General features: G+C 45.4%; 1 protein-coding gene across 2 annotated transcripts in view; it reads left to right on the top strand.

The window, feature by feature from the left end:
• Window positions 1–23,024, top strand: part of fign (fidgetin) — a 34,603-nt gene extending 11,579 nt beyond the window's left edge. Inside the window, exons 1-2 of one of the 2 annotated variants that reach the window (XM_028991406.1) lie at window positions 15,775–15,819; window positions 18,867–23,024. In XM_028991406.1, coding sequence (XP_028847239.1) covers window positions 18,875–21,100 — 2,226 coding nt within the window. In that variant the 5' untranslated portion in view covers window positions 15,775–15,819; window positions 18,867–18,874 and the 3' untranslated portion in view covers window positions 21,101–23,024. Of the gene's footprint in view, window positions 1–15,774; window positions 15,820–18,866 lie in introns of those variants that run through there. The other variant, XM_028991407.1, reaches the window with a different exon arrangement.
• The last annotated feature ends 1,063 nt before the right edge of the window (window positions 23,025–24,087 follow it).

A 24,087-nucleotide genomic window follows, 5' to 3' on the forward strand; every position in this document is an offset into this window, starting at 1 on the left:
AATAACACATTCCACGTCAGAGACCGCAAAAGGGGGTGTGGCCTCAGGCCCTCCTCCGGTCCCCCTCCCATGGCAACACTTGTTGAGTATTTGCGTTCGTTTGCGTAGCAGCGGGCGATTGGCTGTCTCTGGACGGTGCGTGTCCATGATGACTGTTGGTGTCATAATAGACCTCCCCTTCCTGTTTAATGGTCAGCTGCTTCCTCGGTGTCCTGGTCGGCTGTTCCTGACCCGGAAAACAAATGACAAAGGGGGCGTGTCCTGACTTCTGCTCACGAACGGCCAAATGTTCCCAGACACGAGGAGATAAGAGCCCCCATTTCTGATCCCTACTCGGGTTTGAATTATGAGCCTCCCTCGCTGACAACGAAACCCATTAAGACGACACCGGGCATGAACGTACGTACGAGTATAAATGTCCGGTGTCTGGCCGGGGACATCTTTCATTTCGCTGGATGTTTTGCTACGATACAGTTCAGAACTTTTACGATATTCATGTCAGGGTCCAATGTTTACTGGTTCAGCCAGTTCACCCTGCAGCAGTGGCTGACCTCAGCATTGGTCTGTTGATGGGTGGGACTTTGTTCCTTAATACGATTGTGTCTCTATTTAATTAGCCTTTCATTGGGGGGACGCTGAAATGCACAAATGCAGTATATACAGATTCAGCCGTTCAAGTGCATAAATATTCATTGCAACATATGATTCGGTGTCTCCTTTAAACCTGGATTATTCTCTTTTATCACATCGAGCATCAGTAAAATAGAGCGATTAGTGGTATGGACACACTTTGTCTGATAATGGGGGGACTGTCCTCGTAACTACTGATTGTAAGTCGCTCTGGATAAACATAAATGTTTTCTATTGTGTAGCCGTGGAATGCATTCCAGATCCTTCCAGTGACAAATGTACCGTTTCAAATTTGAATAAGTTTGATCACTTATGGCGACAAGATTTCAAGCAGTTATTAAACCGGCGATGTGGCGAAATTACATTCATTTACACGGAGACTGGTGCAATCGTTAGCACAGATTATTCGGATGTTTATCTTAGATATCGACATTTACCTATAATTGACGTATTTTATTAGGATTAATAGTTTGGGGACTCTTGTAGCTGTTCAAGCAATGTTAGAGCAATTCCTCCAAATGGCGTGATACAATGGTGATGTCTAGGGGTGTGTATTGGCAAGAATCCTACGATACACGGGTCACAATATGATTATATCATGATATATTGTGATACGGTACATATTGCGATATTCTACAGTTCACTGAAAATGTAAGAACGGAGCTGAAATAAAAGATGCTGCGATCGGTCTGTCGTGTTTAGCGATTTCACTCTGCCTGAAATGCCAAGCAGTAATTCATAGTGCCCAGCTGTACAGCGCCACCTACAGGAGTGGAGGTTGCTGTTGCACGCTGACTGTCATGTACTGTGATTTATTGAGTTCCCTCTTGCACACCCAGGGTATCGGTATTTGAACAGCAGCAGATTTTTATGACCGTTTTGTGATTTGCGATTGCTGCTTGTGTCTGTTACAGAACAGGGTCTTGCTCTGGACTCTCTTGAATAATTCTCCCCCTTTCCTGGACTCTGGCCTTCTTTTGACTGCACAGCAGGACTCCTGAGGAGACTTTTTAATGTCTCCTCTGCTCCGGTGCAGCCAATTGAACTCCCGAGGGCTTGATGAGCTGAATCGGGTCGGTTAAAGGAGGCAAAATACGAACCGTCGCGGATCTGTGGCTCTTCGGCCCGGGGAATTGGAGAGACCAATGCGGGGTGCCAATCAGAGTGAAGCTGGCCAAGTTCTTCTGGGGTTACCTGAAAGTGTTTGGTGGAGTGTTATATTTACCCTGCTGTCTCCTCTGCCTCCCTGCTTTTTGAATACAGCTGGCAGTATTCAAAAAAGCCCATTCTCATCATCTTTTGAGTGAGTGAAGTGAGTGAAAGTGAAGCGATTGTCATTGTGATGCACAGCAGCGCAGCACATGGTGCACACAGTGAAATTTGTCCTCTGCATTTAACCCATCACCCTTGGTGAGCAGTGGGCAGCCGTGACAGGCACTTCCTGAACCACTAGGCCACCACTGCCCCTGTACAAATGAATGAGGATCACAGCTAAATGGAGCCAATCGTCCAATACGTCGTATTCTAGGCAGCATTCTACGACCATAATGAACATCTACGGACACATTATAGCTCATGAAAAGGTTTTTGGAAAACGTATTGATGTAATTAATTGTGCAATCCGTAATAAAGATAATTTAAAACCGCGTTGACCTCCAACTGAGAATTCCTCTCCGCTTTTGTGCATTGCAGGTATCAGAAGTATGCCAACAACGTTCCACATTTAATAGCACCCGCTGCTAAAAAGAAAAAGAAAATTCCTCTTCTTGATCAAAAGGGAGATCAGTTTTTTGATAGCGAGCATGTTAGATCCTTGGTGCCGTTGTTAACTCCCTTTTAAACCAGCGTCTCGGTGCTGTTAGTTTCATAGCTATGTTCGCTGACAGCTGGTTTGTGGCACTTAAACATCTTAAAAAGCGATCTTCAAATTAGAGGCATTTATCTTTATGGGCGCTCAGATGTTGAAGGTTGAAAGTGGTTCCCCACAAAAGCACATTTGGACTGGCCGTTTGTTGGTTCGATGGACCTACACATCAAGGTGAAACAGCCTTGATGCACACGCATCCTGCACAGTCGATTTCTTCAATTGCCTGCCCTCTTCAAACAGCCTTGAGAAATCTGTACCCCCGTCACCAGCCACCATTCTGGGGAGGCCTCAGGCTTGTTTTCCTGGACTAAGCATTTGTCTCCTCGATTGCATTAGCTCTTGAGTTCTACCTTTTTGTCTCTCTTGTCAAATCAATAGTGCGGTGACAGCTGGACACTGACGTTGAGGGAGCGTGGTCTCGCCAAGGCTTGGAGAGTTCTGTCTGTGTCAGAATCAGGAAAAAGCTGCTCGGTGTGCATGATAAGTCTGACTGGACTAAATGGCCGCTGTGTTAGTAAGTTTTGATGCAGCAACTTGTTGCATTTTGCTGATGCATTTCGCAGCAGCTTGCAAGTCCTTATTTTGTACAGATTACTCTGTAACTCGTCTCAAACTTGTAAAACTATTCCAGTTGTGTAGGGGCAGATACATACTTCTTATCAGTAATCCAACAATTCATAAATACATTTGTCCAAGGAGTTCTTAATCATTGAGACAAGTCAACAAGTTTCAACAGAATCTTACAGAATTTCTTATTACTACAAAATTCAAATGTTAATATAGGGCCATATAAATGTATGGGGCTTGACCCTAATTGTTACTAAAGTGTAAAAGAAAAAAAATGGCTTTGTAGTTATGCTCATCTTGAAGAAGAGAATTTAATTGTGCTTTTAAAAAGAGTTTAGGGTGGTAGTAGCCTAGTGGGTAACACACTAGCCTATGAACCAGAAGACCCAGGTTCAAATCCCACTTATTACCATCGTGTCCCTGAGCAAGACACTTACCCTAAGATGCTCCAGGGGGGGACTGTCCCTGTAACTACTGATTGTAAGTCGCTCTGAATAAAGGCGTCTGATGAATGGTCTAAATGTAAATGTAATAGTTTAAGATGGGAGGAGGCCCTGGCGATTATCATGCACGCAGTTTCATCGTTCTGGAAGGTTTAAACCCGCATCCATCAATACATCGCCTGTGCAAACATAATTAAACATCATGCGTCTTTCTTGAGGCACTTTTGACATTACACTAGCAAACACTCACCACAATTAGCGCTGTACTTAGCATCAGATTGAAAATATTGTCCATTGGAGGAATTGAAATTAAACATTTCTCATATCCTGGCCCATAACAGAGTTAAAATTGCTTGTTTCTCCTTTGTGGTTCCATCCTGTAAAACTCACCATGTAGTTGTGACACCCGACGCCAGTAACTTTCATCACCACATTGTGGGACTGATTTCGGTTTCATATTGACCAGAGATTGCTTCAGTTGCCTCATTTCACCTTTCGTCTGGCCTGTGTTTGCGATCTGACCTTCTTTGGGAACAGCGGTCAATAGTGACCACCAAGCGCATCGAGACCCCGAAGGAGAAAGATACATCCCGCTTTTTGCTCGCCCGTTTCTCCTTTTGTCTTTTCCACAGTACTTAACTTCCCAATTAATCCTTTATTAAGACATTTAATTGCAAGCAAATAGAGATCTATGTTCAATCAAGAAGGCAATGCCCAAGAACCGGGTCACGTCACACCACTGTCTAAAAGTTGTCAAGGACCAAACCTGTTTTTTTTCTCAAATGAAGTGAAAGATTCTTATGTACAATGGCAACTAGTGTGACATTTGGTATTTTGTTAATAGCCTATACGTTATAGCTGAAGTTATAATCAAAATTAGTTTTGCCTGTGAAAATCATTTCTGCGGGCAATTAATACTGTCAATAACACGTATGTACTATACTGTGTATAGTATACTACATAAGAACAGCAATATAAGAATCGCATTTGGGATCAGGGCTATGCCATGTAGGTGCAGTTTGCTCATTTTTAGTTGTATATTAAAATTACGCTGGCAAGAATTCGATGATAACGATGCAGATAAGAAACCAACTTTTGAAACCATCAGTGTAGACCATATACATTTTGGTATTTTTTTTTTTAAATCATTACTTTCAACTAAAGCTACATATCATTGTACGTTCTCATTGTTTTTTTCTGTGGTTAAAATGTCGTCCCTGTAATTCCGTCCATGTTGCATCTCCTGCAGCTTGCGGTGCTGGGGGGACGGCTGCTGATACTGCTGCACCGAGAGCTAATTTAACTTACACTGAGCTTCCCACCAACTTTATACCAGACTTCCGTTTATAAAAAAAAAAAAAAAACCCAGGAAGAAAGAGGAAATATCCTCGGTCTCCGGCGGCCTCTCTGCAGAAGGGCTGAGCTGGAGAGATTGGGTTTCCCAGCGCCGGGGTATCTCTAACAGACCGGGCCGAGAGAGATGCTGACGTGGGGTTGTGTAACGCACTCCGGGTACGTCGGTGATTGAGCACCCAACAGAGGAATCGCCGCCCCCCTCGTCCGTCCAGCGCCGGAGAGAAAGGGGGGAGGGGGGAAAAAAGGGCCCAAAATACAGACGTCCTCCGAAGGAACGTCTTCCTCGGGGGGGACAATAAGCACTGCTGACTAGCCGGAGAAAGCTCCGGGGAGAGGGAGCGCGGTAAACAAACAGGCCTTATTTTTGTCTCGCTCCCTTCGTCTCGTCCCGCTTTTCCGGCGGCTTCAAGGTCGCCGGTGCGGCTGAATGTTAAAACAAGGGTGAAGACGGCTACCTTCCTTCTCCACGCGTTGGGCCGGGTGTCCCTTCCTTCCTTTTTTTTTTTTTTTTTTACGAATCCCGCCTCTTGCTTCCTCGTCGGCATCGATCGGCCCGCGGGCTGCGGACTGCGTGTAACCATCCCATCAACAACATGTTAACAGGAATCGCGGCGTCGCTATCGGCCCCTCCCCCAGAATCCCCTTTTATTCCATTGTGACTAATGGATCGAGAGTGCGAAGTAATCACAGTTGTGAAACGGACCAGTGAACAAGGTAATCCGTTCATTTGCATCAGGCCGGGCCCGATTGGTTCCGTAAATCAAATAACTGCTTGCCCGGTGTGCCATTAGCTTGCGACGTTGATTAAAGCCGAACGCGGAATTCGCCGCTTCCCACCCCCTGCCTCTTCTGTCCATTGCTTTATGAGCCTCGCTCCTGCCGTTCCCCGAGCGGAGACCTCCTTGTTGGGCTCGCGGCTCGTGGGAGTGCACTCGGGCTTGGTGAGGGAGAACGTTTTGGTCAATGAGCCTTCATGTGGCGAGGTTGCCCATTCCATCTCATCTCCTCTCCTGTCAAGTGTGTAAGTGATCCCTGGACGGCTCTGGTGTCCCACTGTCCTCAGAGTGAAGTGTAAATGTTGTGCTTGGTTTTGTTTCTTCCGTGATAACCTAAAGATCTAATGGATTTAATGGATTACCATCTAAATAAGGACCCTTTAAAGCAGGATCTCAAAATGCATGTGGTCTCTTCTGATGGTTTTAAAATCTGCTAAGATTCATGTCGCTTGGACTGTAATACACATTATATACATATTACATTATAAAGACACTACAGAAACTACAGATTATGTCAATAGACTTAACATGTACTCTAATATAGGTTTGAATTCTTAGAGCAATTAGAATTTCTTTTTTTTTAATTAACAATAATTTCCAAGGGAACGTTGCAATTAATGAGTGTATGTTTTACTATTTTAATAGCTTTTCAAGCTATCAAAATGCCACAAGATTTTTACCGCGGGATATTTACTCTCTACGTTGCTACTACAGGCAGTTTTTTTAAATATCATAGTGCAATTTTAAATATGGTTCTGAGCATTGATCCATCAGTCAAAAACACGATGACTTTATGTGAATTTGGTCTCCTTTTCTAGCTGCGGCAGGTAACACATCTGGCCTGCGGTGTCCCCATTAAACGAGTGTCACTTTTTTATAAAGAATGACACTCATACACTGCTCATGGCCCCTTTCCACCAGCATTTATATAAAAAAAAGCATCGTAAACAGTAATTAGGTTATTATACATGCAGTACAGTGGCAGATTTACCGTGCTTTTATATAAAGCAGCTCGTGCACAGGATCTTTTTAAAAGTCATTTCTAAATAGGACATCAGACGTTTTTTAAGTAATGTAATGTTCGCATGGGTCATTTAAAAAAAAAATTCTTATTGACTCTAATTATGCACTGAAACACCCTAAACAGTAGCGAGCGTTAACAGAATGGCTGTGCATGATCAGCGACCGATAATATCGGTGCACACAAACCATTATTTTTAATGATCCTTATTTTAATGGTATAGGGGCGAGCGCTGCGCGGCGGCCGGGTTCGAGCGTGTGGGAGGCGAGAGCCGCGCTCCTCCTTCCCTCCGCCGCCGCGCTAACATTAGCCTCTAGCTTCCCTGCACACTTTCCAGCTCACTTAAGGGTTCCCGGCGTTGCCTCGTTACGTGTGTCAGCGCTCTCTGCCGCTGACCCCGGGCGGCCTGCACGGGCGTCAAGGTGCAAGAGTGTGGAAGGTTTTTAGATTTGTAGTAAAAAAAAAAAAAGAAGAAGAAGAAGACGAAGAAGAAGAAGCAATTGTAGGGATGTGCTTGCCAGCACTTTAATTCTTACACGCTGACACACTTCTTGCACACTTATCTCAGAAATGAAGTTGGTTAAACGGACAGATGAATGTTGTGTGTGTGCGTGATGCGTATGTGCCACAGCACGAGTGCAATTGAGTGTGAAACATTTAAATCAGGCTCAGAAATTGCTGCAGACGGCCCCCTTCATGACACCCCGGGAATGAATTATTCAAGGCGCGGGCCGGCCGTGGGTTTGAGCCCGTGCCAGCTTACTTTTCTATTCAGCAGCGGCAAAAAAAGAATAAGTCTGAAGTCGCCTGTCCAGGCGATGAGGACACACTCCAGGCACGACCGAAACACCGCTTCTTCCTGCGTCTTCTCCTCTGATGTGTGTCGGAGCTTGAACCGTGCAGGTTGCGGTGTTTCAGGTGCTGCATGACTAGAAAGAGGAGTCGTGCAACTTGTCGTTCGCCTTCACCTAGATCTAAATGGGATGCGTTTTTTTTCCCAAGATAAGATGCGGCTTCCGGGCTGTGCTAATGCCACCGGGTTCGACCACAATTTTGCAGGAAAAAACAAAAAAAACTAAAGTCTAATGCAAATTCTAAAGCAAATTAATCTCATTGCTCTCCAGTGCGATAAAAAGACAAGAGGCATTATGTATAATCCATTTGCATAATGACGATGATTCATATCAGTACTTTAGAAACTCCAGCTGAGTGTTTTTTTTTTTTTTTATGTATGTAGAGGTTGTGTATCTGCAACGTGCTCGTCATATGGAGCGTATGGAGGAAAAAGTGGGACGCGGAAATCCATATTAAAGACAGCACTTTTACCTGAAATGATGTTTGAAGTTCAATCTCTGAAAGAAAGTGGAGAGGACGATGGAGGTGTTTTTTTTTTTTTTTTTTTTTTTTTTCATAATTTACAGCCTTTTAGGGCTCTAACCAGAGGTCTTTAGATTTCAGCTTGGGAGAAAAACACATACAACATTGAATAAAAGGCCTGTCTCTGTTGGAAAAACAATGTCTGTTGGAAAAAAAAATTGGGGGGGGGGGATATTAAACGCACAATATCACAAGAGCTGCCATACTGCCATTGTGTCCCTGTTTAACACCCACTTAACTCTGCGATGCTCCAGGGGGACTGACCCTCTCATTCCATGATTGGAAAAAAGCACTGAATAAGAGTCTCGTTAAAATGAATAAATGTAAGTGTTGGGCTGGCCGATAAGTCATAAAAAAAATACCACCATGAAATCAAAATATTCAAAACTACAACAAAGGAAACACAACCAGAGGTTTTGAGATTTTTCCATTTTACACCATGTTACTAAAGTATGCATAATATGAGCTGTATGATGATACTCATACCCTGATGAAATTTGTGTAAATTTTGTGCTTTTGACCTGTACATTATGCACAAAAAAATAGATGTTTAGACTGTGTTGCGTTTCATACTATTCAGATACATTAATTTAATGTCCTGTGTAGATGTAAATGTGTATGTCATATAATATCAACATAAAGATCTGAATGGGTGGGTTTAAAACTGCTCTAAACAAATTCAAAGTGAATTAGAAAATGTTAACAAAAGGGTAATATCTTTGTGCCTTGTGTCATCCCAGCAAGTCGACTGCCAGTCCCCCCAAAATTTTGTGGTCTAACATAGTCAAACTTTTCCCGATATTGTGAAAAAAGTCTGCGAATGCACTTGGGTGACATACATTTTTTTTATAATGCAGTCAGACAGCTCCATCTACTGGTGCTTCCTTATATGACACTAAGCCTTCGCAACGTAGCTTGTCTGTACATGTTGTACTGTGCACTATAATCGGCATTCGGCCAACGGGAGAGATTTCGATTATACCGGCCTACCGCAGAAATATCCGCTCCTCGCGGAAAGGACATCACCCGTGCGAAACGCGGCATTCGTTTTGGAAAATGGCCGAGAGCACAGAGGACGCGGCAGGGTTTACATGGATCCTTAAGCCTTAAATTCGACTTTCCAAAAAAAAAAAAAAGCCTTAAAATATCATGACTAAATGACTAGTAATCCGTAAATCCAGAGTTTAAAGGTTTTAAAAATACTGCGAACCCAATAAATCAAATTAAACAAGCCTCCAATCCTTCAGTAATCCGCCGGGCATTGTGGGCGTCGCACTTCCGGGTTTCCAAAGTGCAGCGCGCATGCAAACGACCGGGGCAGCTCTAGCATGTTTGGTTCCCTGTTTTTTGTACATCGTACAAGTATCTGGTACAAGTATCTGGTATTTCGCTGGCCTTATGGGTCTGACAGAAAGGCCGCTTCCAGTAGAGTTACCAGATATTGTATATGCTGATGTACCTGTAAAAAGTTATACATCTTCCTGCTGCAGGGCCTTTGCTATGAACACGTCACCCTTTCAAAAACAGTTACATTAAAGTTTACCATCAAATTATATACAGCAATATGTACAGTCTGTAGTTCGGTTTACGCCGCGATGTGATATTTATGCCCTATGCTCGTGCATATTTCATCTGGAATCTGATCTGGAGTTGTCTGGTAAATATTGAGCTTTGATTGGTTAAATTTCAGTGGCAGTGCACTCAACTCTTCAGCTCAGTTGCCTTTTCCAGAGCCGGTTGTCGATAAGAGGACTTTGTGGAACCTCTGGATGTGTGCCGGGCCCAGGGTCCTGTTGGAAAAGAGGCGATGACTGACAGGAGATAGACATCTGTCATCCCCCCCTTAGAATTAGTGCCTTCCAGGAAATGGCTGTGTGGCACACATTCTGCTATACGGTATCTCAACTCCTCCAAAGTGGATCGCATGGTTGGGTGATGAAGTGTGTGTGCGAGTGTGCGATTGTGTGTGTCTGTGTGTGTGTGTGTGTATGTGAGAGAGAGAAGGAGAGATATTGAGGGAGTACGTTTAATTTTTTTTTTTATTTGTTTTTTGCTGGTACTTCCTCGTGTGCCATTTCATTTCATCCGGGACGAAGATTCAAGATCTCATAGGGAACAGCCACCTAGACTCCTCCCACCTAATGACCTTTAAATGGTGTGTTTTACCCCCCATCCTGGCCAGTCCACTCGAAAGAGACATTTTAAAATTATTATCGTGTGCAATATAAGATAATGGAGAGTCATTACTCTCCCCAGCTGTCATGTCCGCATGCGTTGTGCTCTCTTGAAATATGATGCATTGACTGTGCTTACCAACCACTTAATATCAGAAAGCACGCTGTGTGTAATGATTTATAATTAACACGTTATAATGTGCGTTGGTCCTCGGATATTGGCTAAATAATTAGCTCATTTGACTCATTCTGATGGATGACCACGGAGCCAGTTGGAAGGCTACTATTGCCCTCTTAGTGTCATTGTGGAAGGGGATTAGCACTTTAAAAGTCCTGCATGGAATGACTGTCCATCCATCTATGGATCTATAGTAAACCTCATAAAAACTAATTGAAGAGAGAACTAGCTCAATACTGAAGAGTACCACAATATTTCAGAATATTGGATTCTGATAGGTTGATTCTGATTATTTAAAATAATTTAATGAACTATTTCCAAGTATTTTAAACAGGTACAGAAAAAAAGTAGATTCAAGTGAGTTGGCCTTATTGTTATTTTGCCCAGTGACCCTGGTAAAAAATGGGTTTATTATCACATACCCAGCAACCTCAGTAAGATATATGTAAGTATGATATAGAAACAAAAAATAGCTACAATATGAACCTTTTGTGAGGGTAATAAGTTGGGCTGCACGGTTTGGGGAAAAAGACATATTGCGATTATTAAGATCAATATTGCGCTATGCGATTGCGATATGATAAAGGACACTTGCTTGTATATCAATGAAAAGTCACATAGCAATAGAGAAATGTTTAATTTCAAAGTGAAACATACAAACTACTTATAACAACCCAGTGAAATGCCCAGTGCTTTCAAAATACAATATTCTACAAAATTAAATGAATCACAAAAAACTCTTTTACATTACTGTCGAATGACAAACCCTGGTAAGGCTAAACAACTGTTTTGATTATATTTGGCCATTATAAAATCCTATAGTTCTTACGTTTAACCAAAACGTTGCTGACTTGAACACAGGGATGCATAGCTTTGCTAGCTTAGCTAAGATTAAGATCTGTAAAGTGAGGTGAATTTCTTTAGGAAACCTTAAAAGTTTGAGAAAAGTTAACTAAACAGCTAAGAACAGTCTAAATAGTTAATGCCTACGTTTAGCCAAAACGTTGTTTGGAGGCTGACTTGAACACAGGAATGCATAGCTTCGCTAGCTTAGCCTAGCTTAGCTAAGGTTAAGACTTATAAAACGGGATTTTATAATGGCCAAATATATTCAAAACAATTGTCCAGCCTTACCTATGAAATGTAATCCCCCCGGGATCTGGTTTGGAGCGTACAGCGGTTTGTACAGCCCCAAGCAGCAGCACAAGAGTGATGCATTTTTATGCACCATAGACATGTATATGCGTCACGCCACAGCAGCACCTATCGCAATATGGCGGCGACGTTGACGTACGATGCAGCGCGTTATGCGGTGTCTAACCATATGTCTCAGAATCGAAAGGCATGTGACCAAACACGTCACATCCTACTGAAGTGAGACTTCAGTCAGCTCGCAAACTTTGAGAGAATGGATCGAATATGTTGCCGATCCAATCCATATACTAATAATTTAAATCACAGCTTTTTGCGTTCATGTAATCGCACAGACTGACATCGCGATTACGATTGCGATTAGATTAATCGTGCAGCACTAGTAATAAGGTAAAAAAAAAATTTTTGTTACAATTGTTCAATATGGGTCAGATGTATTATGTTTTAATAAGTAATATAACTTATGCTGGGTCTGAGAAGCAAAACATTTTAGATTTTAGTTCTATTTTGGACAATGAATAGTAACATAGGGGTAAATACCTTTATAAATACCTTTTATAAACTGTCGTTTCAGACTTAAGTGTAACACACTAAACATAAATGGAGGTAAATGTATCATTATACTGTGTTGTAATAAACACCACAGTAGAAACCATGTTGCCACCCCGAATATCTGATCAATATGTGCTTCCGAATAATCATCCTCTATTAATCACTGTACAATTCGTGCAGCAGAATCAATTGGTGGGAATCCACGCAATCTGGCAATGCGTTACAGAATGCAGGGCAGTAAAAGGATGTTTTTTTACATGATGCTTTTTTGTTCTTTTAACAGCCATGTAGTTATTTTTGCCGTGTAAGCTTGTTGTCGAACAACCGAACGTCTCCACATTTCTCCTAATGGTTGTAATCATGGTTAGACTGTGATAAATTATTTTTTAAGGATATAATATTTGCATTTTTTTTTTTTTTTTTGCAATAAGGCAGTGTGTGAAAATGCACTCTATCCATGGACCCTAGGTGATAAGTGGTTGTCTTATTAATGCATTACGCAGATGGCAAGTTGTTTCCTGGGCGATGCAACAGTGAGTGATGCCGGTGTTTGTTTTTTCTGCGCTTGGGCCCGTTGCCTTCTCCTCCTCCTCCTGTTCCCCCAGGCGTGCTGCGGGGCTGGCGGACAGGAAGAGCCTGAGAGGGGAGCATTGTATCAGTGGAGGAGGCAGCTGCTTTGAAAGCCATAATCGGTGTTTACCAGATTGAAATGATTACAGCTCTGTCACAGCGGGCTGTGGCATCACGGCGTCCCTGCGCCGAACGGAATCGTGAATATTACTGTGATTTACAAACAGGGGGCTTGTCACAGGAAATTGACTGCTTGACTGACAGGCAGACTGCATTAAAGTTAAGTGTGCTGTATAAATTAACACCCATGTCGGTCCCAGACTCCATCCGTCACTCTCTTCCCTCCCCTTTTTTTCAGCTTTTCGGTGATATTGTCTGTTTTCCTTGTCTTGGGCTTGTCGAGGTATCTTCCCCCCAGAGATCGCTGTGTGATAAACAGCAACCTCTGTACTGTCAGATTATTATATTTCCAGCATTGAATAGGATAGCATCTAAATTTTGATTTAGTGCATACAGTAATCAAAAAGCAGTTTAAATTTAAGCAGTTTATTTAAGCCTTTATTTAATATTTAAAATTAACCACAACAAATAACATGTAAAACATTTAACACATTTAATCATATGAATTAATGCTTTATGGTAATTAGTTGTTATTGTTTATTCAGCATAATTATGCTTAAAAACTGCCAGTGTGGTCATTTACTATAGTCCATGGAAGTATTGTTGTTAAGGGGTGTCATCTGGGTTTCCTGCCCTCAGGTGCATTATGGGAGTGATTATTTGTCGTTGACTGCCGATTGGTCAGTGTTTTTTCTCCATTTTAAAGAGTCAAGTTAGCCAGCGTGTCCAGTGAGGCCCCGCCCATCCCCAAACTCAGGCCCAGGGACGTTTAACCGCGCCCCCTGTTTCCTGTGTTAAGCTGAGTAACACACATGTACACACACTCTGCTGTTCTTGTGTACCATGGACCTGCCCACCCAACCTAGCCTTGGCACACGCTCATCACAGCTCTTACACGAGACACGCCGTTTCTCGGGGAGCCTCCAAAAAAAACCACTAAACGATGTGGACTTCCGTGTCTGGCTCACGTTCAAGGCTAATTACTCCATTAATTGGGTTTCGAGCGCTTAATTCAATTACCGTGTCCGGCAGGTAGGGGGACAATGCCGCTTTGTTTGTGTTGTTTACTGGCGGCGGTCAGGTGGTCACTTCCCGTCGAATTTGTTGCCGCCTCGGCATAAATCAGCGAACCGACCGACTGACTCTTTCAAATGAGCGAATTAGAGGCTGAGCCACGCCTCCCGCTTTTAAAAGGTTCACCGCGACCCGGGCTAATATATGGATCCCCAAATTGAGTGTAAATGGTTTTTAAGTTGATAACTTAGACAAATGGGCTTTGGTTGACATGCCGATTACCAGCACAGATTGAATTAGAATTGCAACCCCCCCCACTTCCATGAGAAGAGAAGGGGGAAAAGAGAAAAACCGTGTGAGGATCTGAACTTGTTTTTATTTATACGTGCAATTAATGTCTGTCTGCGGTATTTGCATGCTTGTCATATCCGGCTCTGTGCGCGGAAAAAGCGCCGCGAAAGCACCCAGCTCTCGTAATTATGTTTACATCCACAGATGAAGAAAATAAATAAATAAATAAAATCCCCGGCCCAGTAATGATCAGTAATTATAAATAGTTTTTTCCTTTCCCCCCCCCCCTCGGGCTTCAGCTGCGTCCATTGTGTGCCGCGCACGGACCCCAATTACGACATCGCGCCCAAGTGAAACGCGGCGGACGCCAAACACTTCGGCGGCGCAGTCGCGCTCGAGACTGACTTTAAAGAGCTCATTACAGTTGGTTTTTCTAAAGAGAGGGTGCATTAAACACTGTTACTTAATAAGCATCTTTGGCGGCGTAAATTGCCGGAGATGGTAATGAGGTTGATTACAGCACGTTTCAATTACGACAGACACCCTGAGGCACCCCCTGAAACACCCCCCCCACCACCACCACCACGAGACCACCACGAGACCACCATCAACCAGACCACCATCCCTGCCCCTCAGCCTTGGGGGTGGAAGAGAGAATTTCCATGACTTTATAGTTGGGAATCCTGCTAGAAGGCTCTCGTGCACACTCGGTTCTGTCTTACACGCACACACACACACACACACACACACACACACAGACAGGAGAAGAAGAAAAAAGCTCGGCCACCTTGGTGCTTCCTTTCAGCAGCACAGTAATGAATAGAAAATTGTGCAAGCGGTGGTCCAATTTACGCACTGGGAAATTGGATGGACAGAGCACAGGCGCAGTTGTGTTTGCTTAAAAAACGGCCAAGGCTACCGAGATTAATAGTTCCCGCAAAGGTCAGCCGCTCTGTTTCATTGGTGATGAGTAACAGTAAGAGGAATTAGACAGCGCGCAACACCGTGGCCCGAGTCAACAATGAATCTTAATGAAGGGTCCGCGCACCGACATCTAATACCCACCTGTTAGGAGCGACTCTCCGCGCGCATTTCGGCCATTTTCCTCGTTTGCCTTGAATATCTCTGTCGCAATTGTATAACACTCAATATTTGAATTGCACCAGCTGGAATAGAGTTACATGAAGCATAACATCATATTTTATTTTATTACAAAAAACTCACAATCGTATATAAATGCACCCTGATGAATGGTAGATTTTTTCTTTTTTTTTTTTAAGGACATGCCAGGTGCAACTGTGGATAAGACGATACTTTCAATTAAACAAGGAGCTTTTGTGAGCCGCTAATCAGTGCAATTTGAGTACGGGCCCCGAGGCCGTCCCGAAACATTCCTCTAATGGGGCACCGAGTAATCATGCCCGTGGCCACAAAGAGAGCGGAAGCATGGCCGGGCTTGCATTTGTGTGTGTTACACATCTCCAATGGCATTGGCTATTAATATCATGTGACAAATGCATAGTACAACCTGTGGAATCAACACACTAATTAATTGATTTATTTGTCTCAGTATTTATTTTTCCACTTCATATATTTATCTTCACTGCCTTTTCTTTTTTTCTAATTTTCTCTCTCTCTCTCTCTCTCTCTCTCTTTTCTTTGTCTTTGCAGACCCTGTGCAGGGGAGTCCACTGCATTTTTAATCTGCACCTTTTTTGATTTATTAGAGTAGTAAGTGACTCATCCCATGCCGTCCTTCTCCAGGCAAAAAGCTCGACTCTCTCCGCACTCCTCCCGCCGCAGTATTTCAGCTTCGTTTGCCGTCTGATGAAGTATCTGGCGCGCTCTGGCACAGGCCGCCTGCTTTTTAAGAGGGGAAGTTCGTCCCCGCCTTCGGTAGACGCATCCTTATCGGGGGAGTCTGTGGTGACGACTGGCTGCGTCTTGGTAGAGGATGTAAAGCGTGACTTCTCTGCCCCTGTTGCTAAGTGCTTCACGCCGTGATTTGCGTAGTTGTTAACCGCCGGTTTCTGGCCCTTTGTTGGCGTGTGGAGTGGCTTATGAAGCCCATTAAAACGCGCGACTGCAACGCTGTTCAAATCCGCCTCCTGTGAACGGCGTGGAGGATTTTCTGAGTCCGCTGAAGTGTTCAGTACCACCCACATTCTGCATGGAGACCAGCCGGAATGATTTATTATTATAAAAAACATACACTCGCGGAGTCCGCAACCACAATATTGCCGCTACCCCAGCCACTTAAAATTCTGAAAAATTTGTGAAATTTCCTCCCATTTATATTCATATTCTCTGGAGTTTATTTATATATGCACGTGCCTTGTGGGAGGTGCACATCCAGACATGTGATCACAGGTGAAAGGTGACAAGGCACCGATGGTGGAGGAGGTGCGGCCGTTACCGCGCACGCCGAATTGTTGTTGGGGTGGCAACAGGCCGCCAACACGCTGTCGAGCACGTAGCGAAGCAACCATTACATCCCCGGCACCTTTAACATGAGTGAGCAGCCCTTTAGCATTGGGCCATGATTGCAATAATCCAATTTTTATAGATTTTATACGATAGTAGGACCAGGATGAAAACAAAATCGGTCCAATAAGAAATACTTTCATGATACGACTAACGGCTCTCAGTGTATCAAAGTTTAACGTCTGGTTAAAAGACGTTTTTATAGCTGAAAAGAAAGAAACTGAAAGTGTATAAGTAGTATTTTTTGCTGTTGTTTGAAAAAACAGACATTATCAAATTCAGCTTTTTAAATTAAATTTAAACCCAAACTAATCCTATTGTCCAGAATATATTTATTTCTATCATCTAGATACATTTTTTTTTCAAAAAGGAGGATTCTCTTATAATCGAGATTGTCTTATAGCTGACCCAATATGGTAATAGTAATATTTTCTAAAAAAAAAAAAATAGTGACAATGAAATTTAATTGCCTGTAATGAGCTGAAGTTGTACATTAGCGGTGTGTATTGGCAAAGATCTCACAATACGATATGTGGGTCACAATACAGTTATTGTGATACCATACAAATTGCAATATTCTATGGTCCGCTGAAAATGTAAAAACAGAGCTGATGTACATGATGCCGTGTATCACATTACATTAACATCATTTCGGGCTAAATTTGTGTACAAAAATATGTCTATGTTCGACGTCCCTGTATCGATACAACAGCACCACGTGTAAAATATCACGATATGTTTCTCTACCGGTATTTTCTAACACCTGAAGCAAGCCTCAGGCGGAACGCAACAGAGGGCGTTAAATGAACGAGCCACGTGTAACGTCAGCACGCCGCCGCCTCCCTTTCATGCGCTTTTATTTTTATTGCGTTCGCGGCTGGCCGCCAAGATGCTTTGTCTCCGGCCTTTCCTCAGTCATTAGCTCGCCGGGCCTGTCGTCCGCGCCAGCCATGGATCTCTTTGACTAAAACCTCGTAAATTAACACAATTAGCGCGGCATCATCCCGCTAATTAGCGGCGGGCGCCTGGCGTGGCTGCTGACCTACTGTTCGGGAGCGGACGTGCGGGGGAGTCCACAAGCGTCGCCTTCACCTGCCTGCGCGGCTCAGACTTTCTATTAGCGAGCCGAGCCGCGGTGTCGACTAAACACACAGCTACGCGCTCAATTTGCACGCCGTCGCAATATTTTTATACGCTTGAAGTGGAGGACTCACGGGGGATCGAACGTGCGATCTGAATGCGCCGTAAGCGATCGCTAACCAAGCGTAGCACCTTTGTTGTCGGTACTTATCCTCCGTGTGAGTGTGTGACGGTGAGGGGGGGGGGGGGCGCCTTCGTAGGGGTTAACGCAGTCATTACATCCGTCCGCTCTTGAGTAAATGTCTCCCCGATAATCCCACGCTGAGTCTTGAGACGACAGCATATGCAACTGGCCGTGTTTGCAGATGGAGTTTAGGATTAGGTCCGATGGTGCCTTTGAGCCCCAGAGGCAATAAGAAAAGAAGAGGGGAGCGGAGGGGAGGGGGGTCGGCAGACAGAAAGAGAAAGACAAGCGAGGCATGTTCACCACACACACCCCCACCCACCTTCACCCCGTACACCAGGAAGCGGGAGGCAGACACGGGGCTGTTGTAATTCACGCCGAGCTGTGGGGCTCGTGTGATGAAAGCGACGGAGCGCTGCCAGGGAGATTGCTTTGCCGCTCTCCTCCGAGCAGATTTGAGACTGTCTAGGACTGCTTTAGATGAGAGTTGGATTATAGAGTGACCCGCGATGTCTGTGTCAGTCCGCTCTGTGCAGGGTGCATTATACAGCGCTAACCAGGTGCTGGGTCCCAAATCCGCACTGCTCTTACGATAGAAACTGTCAGTGCTGCCTGTGAAGTGTAGGCTGGTGTGCAACAAAGCACACACACACACACACATATATATAAAAAGTGAAGTGATTGTCACTTGTGATACACAGCAGCACAGCACACGGTGCAAACAGTGAAATTTGTCCTCTGCATTTAACCCATCACCCTTGGTGAGCAGTGGGCAGCCATGACAGACGCCCGGTAGCAGTGTGTGGGGACGGGACCTTCATCAGTGGCACCTCAGTGGCACCTTAGCGGATCGGGATTCGAACCGGCAACCTTCTGATTACGAGGCCGCTTCCTTAACCGCTAGGCCACCACTCTATATATACATATAAAACCCAGAAAACAGGAGAGTGTGTGCGTATATATATACATTTGTTTGACAAGTTACTCTTTTTCTGTTTTTTTGTGTGTCTGTCTGTCGACTGACATCTAGGCTTAAAAATGCAGTGGACCCCAGAGCACGCGCAGTGGGCGGAGCAGCACTTTGACATATCCTCCACCACCCGTTCCCCGGCGCACAAGGCCGAAGCCTACAGAGGACACCTACAGAGGACCTACCAGTACGCCTGGGCCAACGACGACATTTCCGCCTTGACCGCGTCCAACCTCCTGAAGAAGTACGCGGAGAAGTACTCTGGGATCCTAGAAGGGCCTGGCGAGAGGGCTCTGCTGTGCTCGTATGCTGACGGCCCCGCCCCCACAGCCGGCCTCCTGAACGGACGTAAGTCGGACGGCGAGTCCTGGCAGGAAGGCATCTACCCCTTGAGCTGTGTGGCTGACGTGATCTCCACCAGCAAGGCCGGCATGACCGCGACCGACGTGTCCGCCGGCTCGGCGGGGCCGGAGGATCCCAGCTACTCAAGCAGCAACTGCAGCAGCGGCGGGAGCCACACGCCGGCCAGCCTCCACTCGGCCATCCCGTCCCAGGAGCTGGCCGGCGGCTACAACGGCTCATACCTGCACTCCAACTACAGCGGCCAGACCACGCCGGGACTCCCCTCTCCGCACCCCTCTCCCCTGCACAGCGCCGCCGGACTCCTGCAGCCACCGCCCCCGCCGCCGCCCCCTCCCCTGCCCACGCTGGTGCCCAGCTACAACGCCGCCTCCCCGAGCCTCGCCGGCTACAACTACCCTCCGGCAGGGTATCCCCCGCAGGCCGCGGTCGCGCCTGGCTACAGCTCGGGAGGAGCTCCTCCGCCCCCTCCCCCTCCCCCGGCCGGCTATCTGCCTTCAGGTATTGCGGCACCCACGCCCCTCCCCCCCACAACGCTGCCGGGCTACGCCTACCAGCCGCACAACCACGCGCCCATCGCCCCGACGCCGCTCAACGGCAGCTTGGCCAACTCGCTGAAGAGGAAGGCTTTCTACATGACCGGCCAAGGAGACATGGACCCGAGTTACGGAAATTTCGGCTACAGCCAGCAGCGCTCCACGCACAGCCCCATGTACCGCATGCCGGACAACAGCATTGCCGACTCCAGCCGGGGGAACGGATTTGACAGAAACACGGAGGTGTCGTCTATGGCTTTCAAGCCCACAAAGCAGCCGATGGCGTCGGAGCAGCAGAGGAAGTTCGGCAGCCAGTCCGGCAGGGCTCTGACTCCCCCGTCCTACGGTTCGTCCAAGGGCTCCATGGGCTCGCTGCACTCGGGCGAGTCGTTTGGCAAGTTCGGCTCCCCCGTGCTGAGCGAGCACGACGACGAGCACCGGCAACACCTCTCGCACTCCATCAGCAGCGCTACCTCATCCACGCACCCGGCCGAGGAGCAGCTGAAGAACAGTGACGCCGGCCTTGTCGAGATGGTCACCTCCGAGGTGCTTCAGCAGGCGCCCCCTGTGGACTGGAGTGACATTGCGGGCTTGGAACTTGCCAAAGCTACTATCAAAGATGAGGTCCTGTGGCCAATTCTGAGGCCAGACATGTTCAACGGCCTGGCCACCTTACCTCGGACCGTCCTCCTCTTTGGACCTCAGGGAACTGGTAGGACGCTGTTGGGTCGCTGCATGGCGAGTCAGCTGGGAGCGGCGTTTCTGCAGCTCAGCGGCTCGGCGCTCGTCACCAAGTGGCTGGCGGACGGCGAGAAGATCGTTCAGGCGTCCTTCCTGGTGGCCCGCTGCCGGCAGCCCGCGGTCGTGTTCATCAGCGAGGTGGAGCTGCTCCTCTCCGGCCAGCTGAGCGAGGAGAGTCCCGTGAACTGCATCAAGAGCGAGCTGCTCCTGCAGCTGGACGGGCTGCTCGGCTCCGCCGAGGACCACGTGCTGGTGGTGTGTTCCACTAGCAAGCCGGAGGAGATCGACGAGCCCCTGAGGAGATACTTCATGAAGCGGCTGCTTGTCCCGTTGCCGGACGGCTCGGCCCGGCACCAGATCATCAGCCAGCTGCTCTCTCAGCACAACTACTGCCTCAGCGACAAAGAAGTGGCCATGCTAGTGCAGCGGACCGAGGGCTTCTCCGGCCTGGACGTGGTGCGGTTGTGCCAGGAAGCCGTCATTGGCCCTCTGCACGGCATCCCGGGCGCTGACTTGTCGGCCATCTTGCCCAACCAGATGCGGCCGGTTTCGTACCAGGACTTCGAGAATGTTTTTTGCAAAGTCCAGCCCAGCATATCACAAAAAGAACTCGACACGTACACTGAATGGAATAAAATGTTTGGCTGCTGTCAATGAGACAAAGTAAGGACAGAGATGTGAGAGAAGGTGGATCTAGCTTGAGGGTTCTTTTCGAGGTAAGCGCGAAGGAAGGACGAGAGATTTACTGAAGGTGACCTAAAACCACTAGAGTAAAGACACACCTTGACTTGAAATGCACAGAGATGTGCTTTAGTCTAGCAATCTGCACACAAAGAAGTACTGTTATGATGCTCCATACTGCTGAAGCCAAGCATCACTTACCCACGGTGCACTGTAAGCGAGTAGACTTGACGGGAGGTGGATCTCTTTCATTTTTATTAGGGGCTTTTCTCTATGAACGTTTTGCTTTCATATCTGTATATATCACCCGGCTGTTTTGAGATTCTGTTGCTATCAAGTGCCTGGCGTGGTGCTTCATCATTATTTCTTTCATTTGTTTGCCTCACAATCGAATGACAGTGCTAATATGGAAAGCTTTAACGCGAGACTAGAAATCACGTCAACTGCGCTTTGTCTTTTTATTTAAATTGCCTGACGGAAAGAACAACAGCGTTCCTCAGCCATGTCTCGTTTTCTCTGGACGGAGAAAAGCTTACGGCATGATGTAATCTGGACCCTAATTTATGCTCTTTTTGTTCGTTTTTGATGTTTCAAAAAGGAAAAAAAAAAATTATCTCAGGAAAGCGATCGCGATTTGTACAGTACCTCAAAAAAAAGATTGTGTCACGAGCACTGCATACTGCTGACAACGCGGAGCTTTGCTTCTAAATTGCATCATCGAACGAAATATAGATTATATATATATATATATATAGGTTTACGGTGGCAAGGATATGACTATGAATGTACCAGAGGTGTTCTGGAATGCTTAGAAGATAGTTGGAGGATTCTTTTTCTTTCTTTCTTCCTTTCTTTTTTTCCCCATCCTGTTTCTTTTCCAGGGTTAATTATTCCATCATGAATATTGGTATTAGCTGATACGGGGCATCGTGCCAGTCAGTGTGTGCAGTTGATGGCCAGGGTGGATGGTGAAAAGCGTCCGTGTTTCGACAGTTCAGCAGAGGTCAGTCTTTGAAAATGAGCTCAACACATGGAAACAAAACGAAAAAAATAAAAAAACGGAGATCCACTACAACCCCCCCCCCCCATAAGTAGAACATATAGAACAGATCGGACACCAAAACCATTTCGTCCTGCTGCCTTTTGTTCTCCTCCCCGTTGCCGTGCACCTAAGATCATGTCTTCTTCTGTTCTACCTCACTTCATTTCTGTGGCGGTGGAGAACCGAGAAGGAAAATTCCGAATCGTGGTGACCTGCTTAACTGGAAGAAAATGTATTATTTATTGCCGGATGCATACAGAGTATACAGCCGCGGCGCGTGAGAGCGTGAATAGAAACGGCTTCAGCATTCACCGCAGTCCTTGGGCTTTTACCTCACCAGTCAACCTTGTCTGCGGGTCTAATGCACCCCTCCTCTTAATTTGAAGGCTGTTAGACATTTCCCACAATCACGTTGCCGGGACTTGGCTGGGCAGGTTCAGGGGGCCATGACTAACACCACGTCAGCTAACTGCACGCGGGAACGTGTCTGAATGTATTTATTTTATCCTTCTCTTTTTTTTTTTTTTGTTCTTTCCCTAGCACACAGGCATTTTGTGAGTAACGGTACACCGAAGGACATTTGTTCCTCATATTTACCGTCGTGTAAAGAATCGGCCACTTTGTAAACTCAATGGGATTGGCATTTGATTCGAACTGTTTTTAATGCAAGGCCTGAAAATGGACGTGCAATTGATCAGATGTTCCGTGCATTCGTTTGTCCAGTCAAAACCAAAGCGAGTTCGGCTCTTTCTACTTAAAACAAAAAAAAAACATAAAGAGCAAAAATAAATATTTATGGTGTAGAGCATATTAGACTTGGACCACAGTACAATATCTCTGGGTCAGCTGAGAGACATGAAGGAGAATGTCACACATGACACTGGTCCTTCAGTCAATGGGTAGATTTGGCCAGATGCACTTCTTCATGCGTGTGTGTTGTTTTTTTTTTTTTTTTTTTTTGGGGGGGGGGGGTTAACAACTGGGCAACACATACTGTTTAAAAAAAAGAAAACTGTGAAGTCACACGATGAAAGATCGCGAGCAGCATTGTGTAGTAGATGACGGTCTGAAGCACATCCACTCCTCCTTATTGTAGACAACGAATCACTTGAATTTCTCCTCTCCAGCAGCCTGTGCTCTTTTGCCTGTTTTATTCAGCGCTGTTGTAGACGTTGCTTTTTGTCTTTATGTAAATGCTTTTTTTTTCTTTTTTTTATCAGTTCCGTACTCCAACATTGTTCCTTATAACCATTTCTACCTCATTGCTACATATTGTACATGTAGTACTTATGTTCTGTCCTTTTTTGAATGTCATGCATTTGTTTAAAAAAAAAAAGGGAAAAAAAAACGTACAAAAAAGAACAAAATTACGAAAGGAAAAAAAAGTATAAAAGATGGAAGAAAAAAAAAAAAAAAGGTTGTCCTTGAACTTGAGCAGTCTACCTCAGAAAGACTGTCCCTGCACCGAACGGAATCAGTTCTGGAAAGGATCAGGCACACTGATGAGGTGTGGAGGATAACGGTCGCACTCACGTTTCTGAAACGTTCCCATAATACCACATTCCCGTCAGAAATATTGTGGGCTGTATAGGTCTTCTCCAAGGTCTCCCATGCAAAATGCACCCACCTCGCCACCCAAGTTTTTCAAAAATACAAAAAAAAAAAAAAAATGACAACATGTCGCTTTACTCCTTTTGTGAACTGTAGTGTGCATGTGAATGTGTATGTGTGTGCACTTATAAATAAGTGTGTAAGTGTGCAGTTCTCTATAGAAGAATTAAATATGGAATGCGCAAGCATTTCGTATACTGTATTTGTACATGAGATCCACTTGCACATATGTGTACTTACTGTACATTTGCTATTGATATAACGTTTTAAAAATGCACCACATACATATTTATATGTGTGTGTATGTACA

This window comes from Denticeps clupeoides, chromosome 9, assembly GCF_900700375.1.
Source record: "Denticeps clupeoides chromosome 9, fDenClu1.1, whole genome shotgun sequence".
In the NCBI taxonomy this organism is placed as follows: Eukaryota; Metazoa; Chordata; class Actinopteri; order Clupeiformes; family Denticipitidae; genus Denticeps; species Denticeps clupeoides.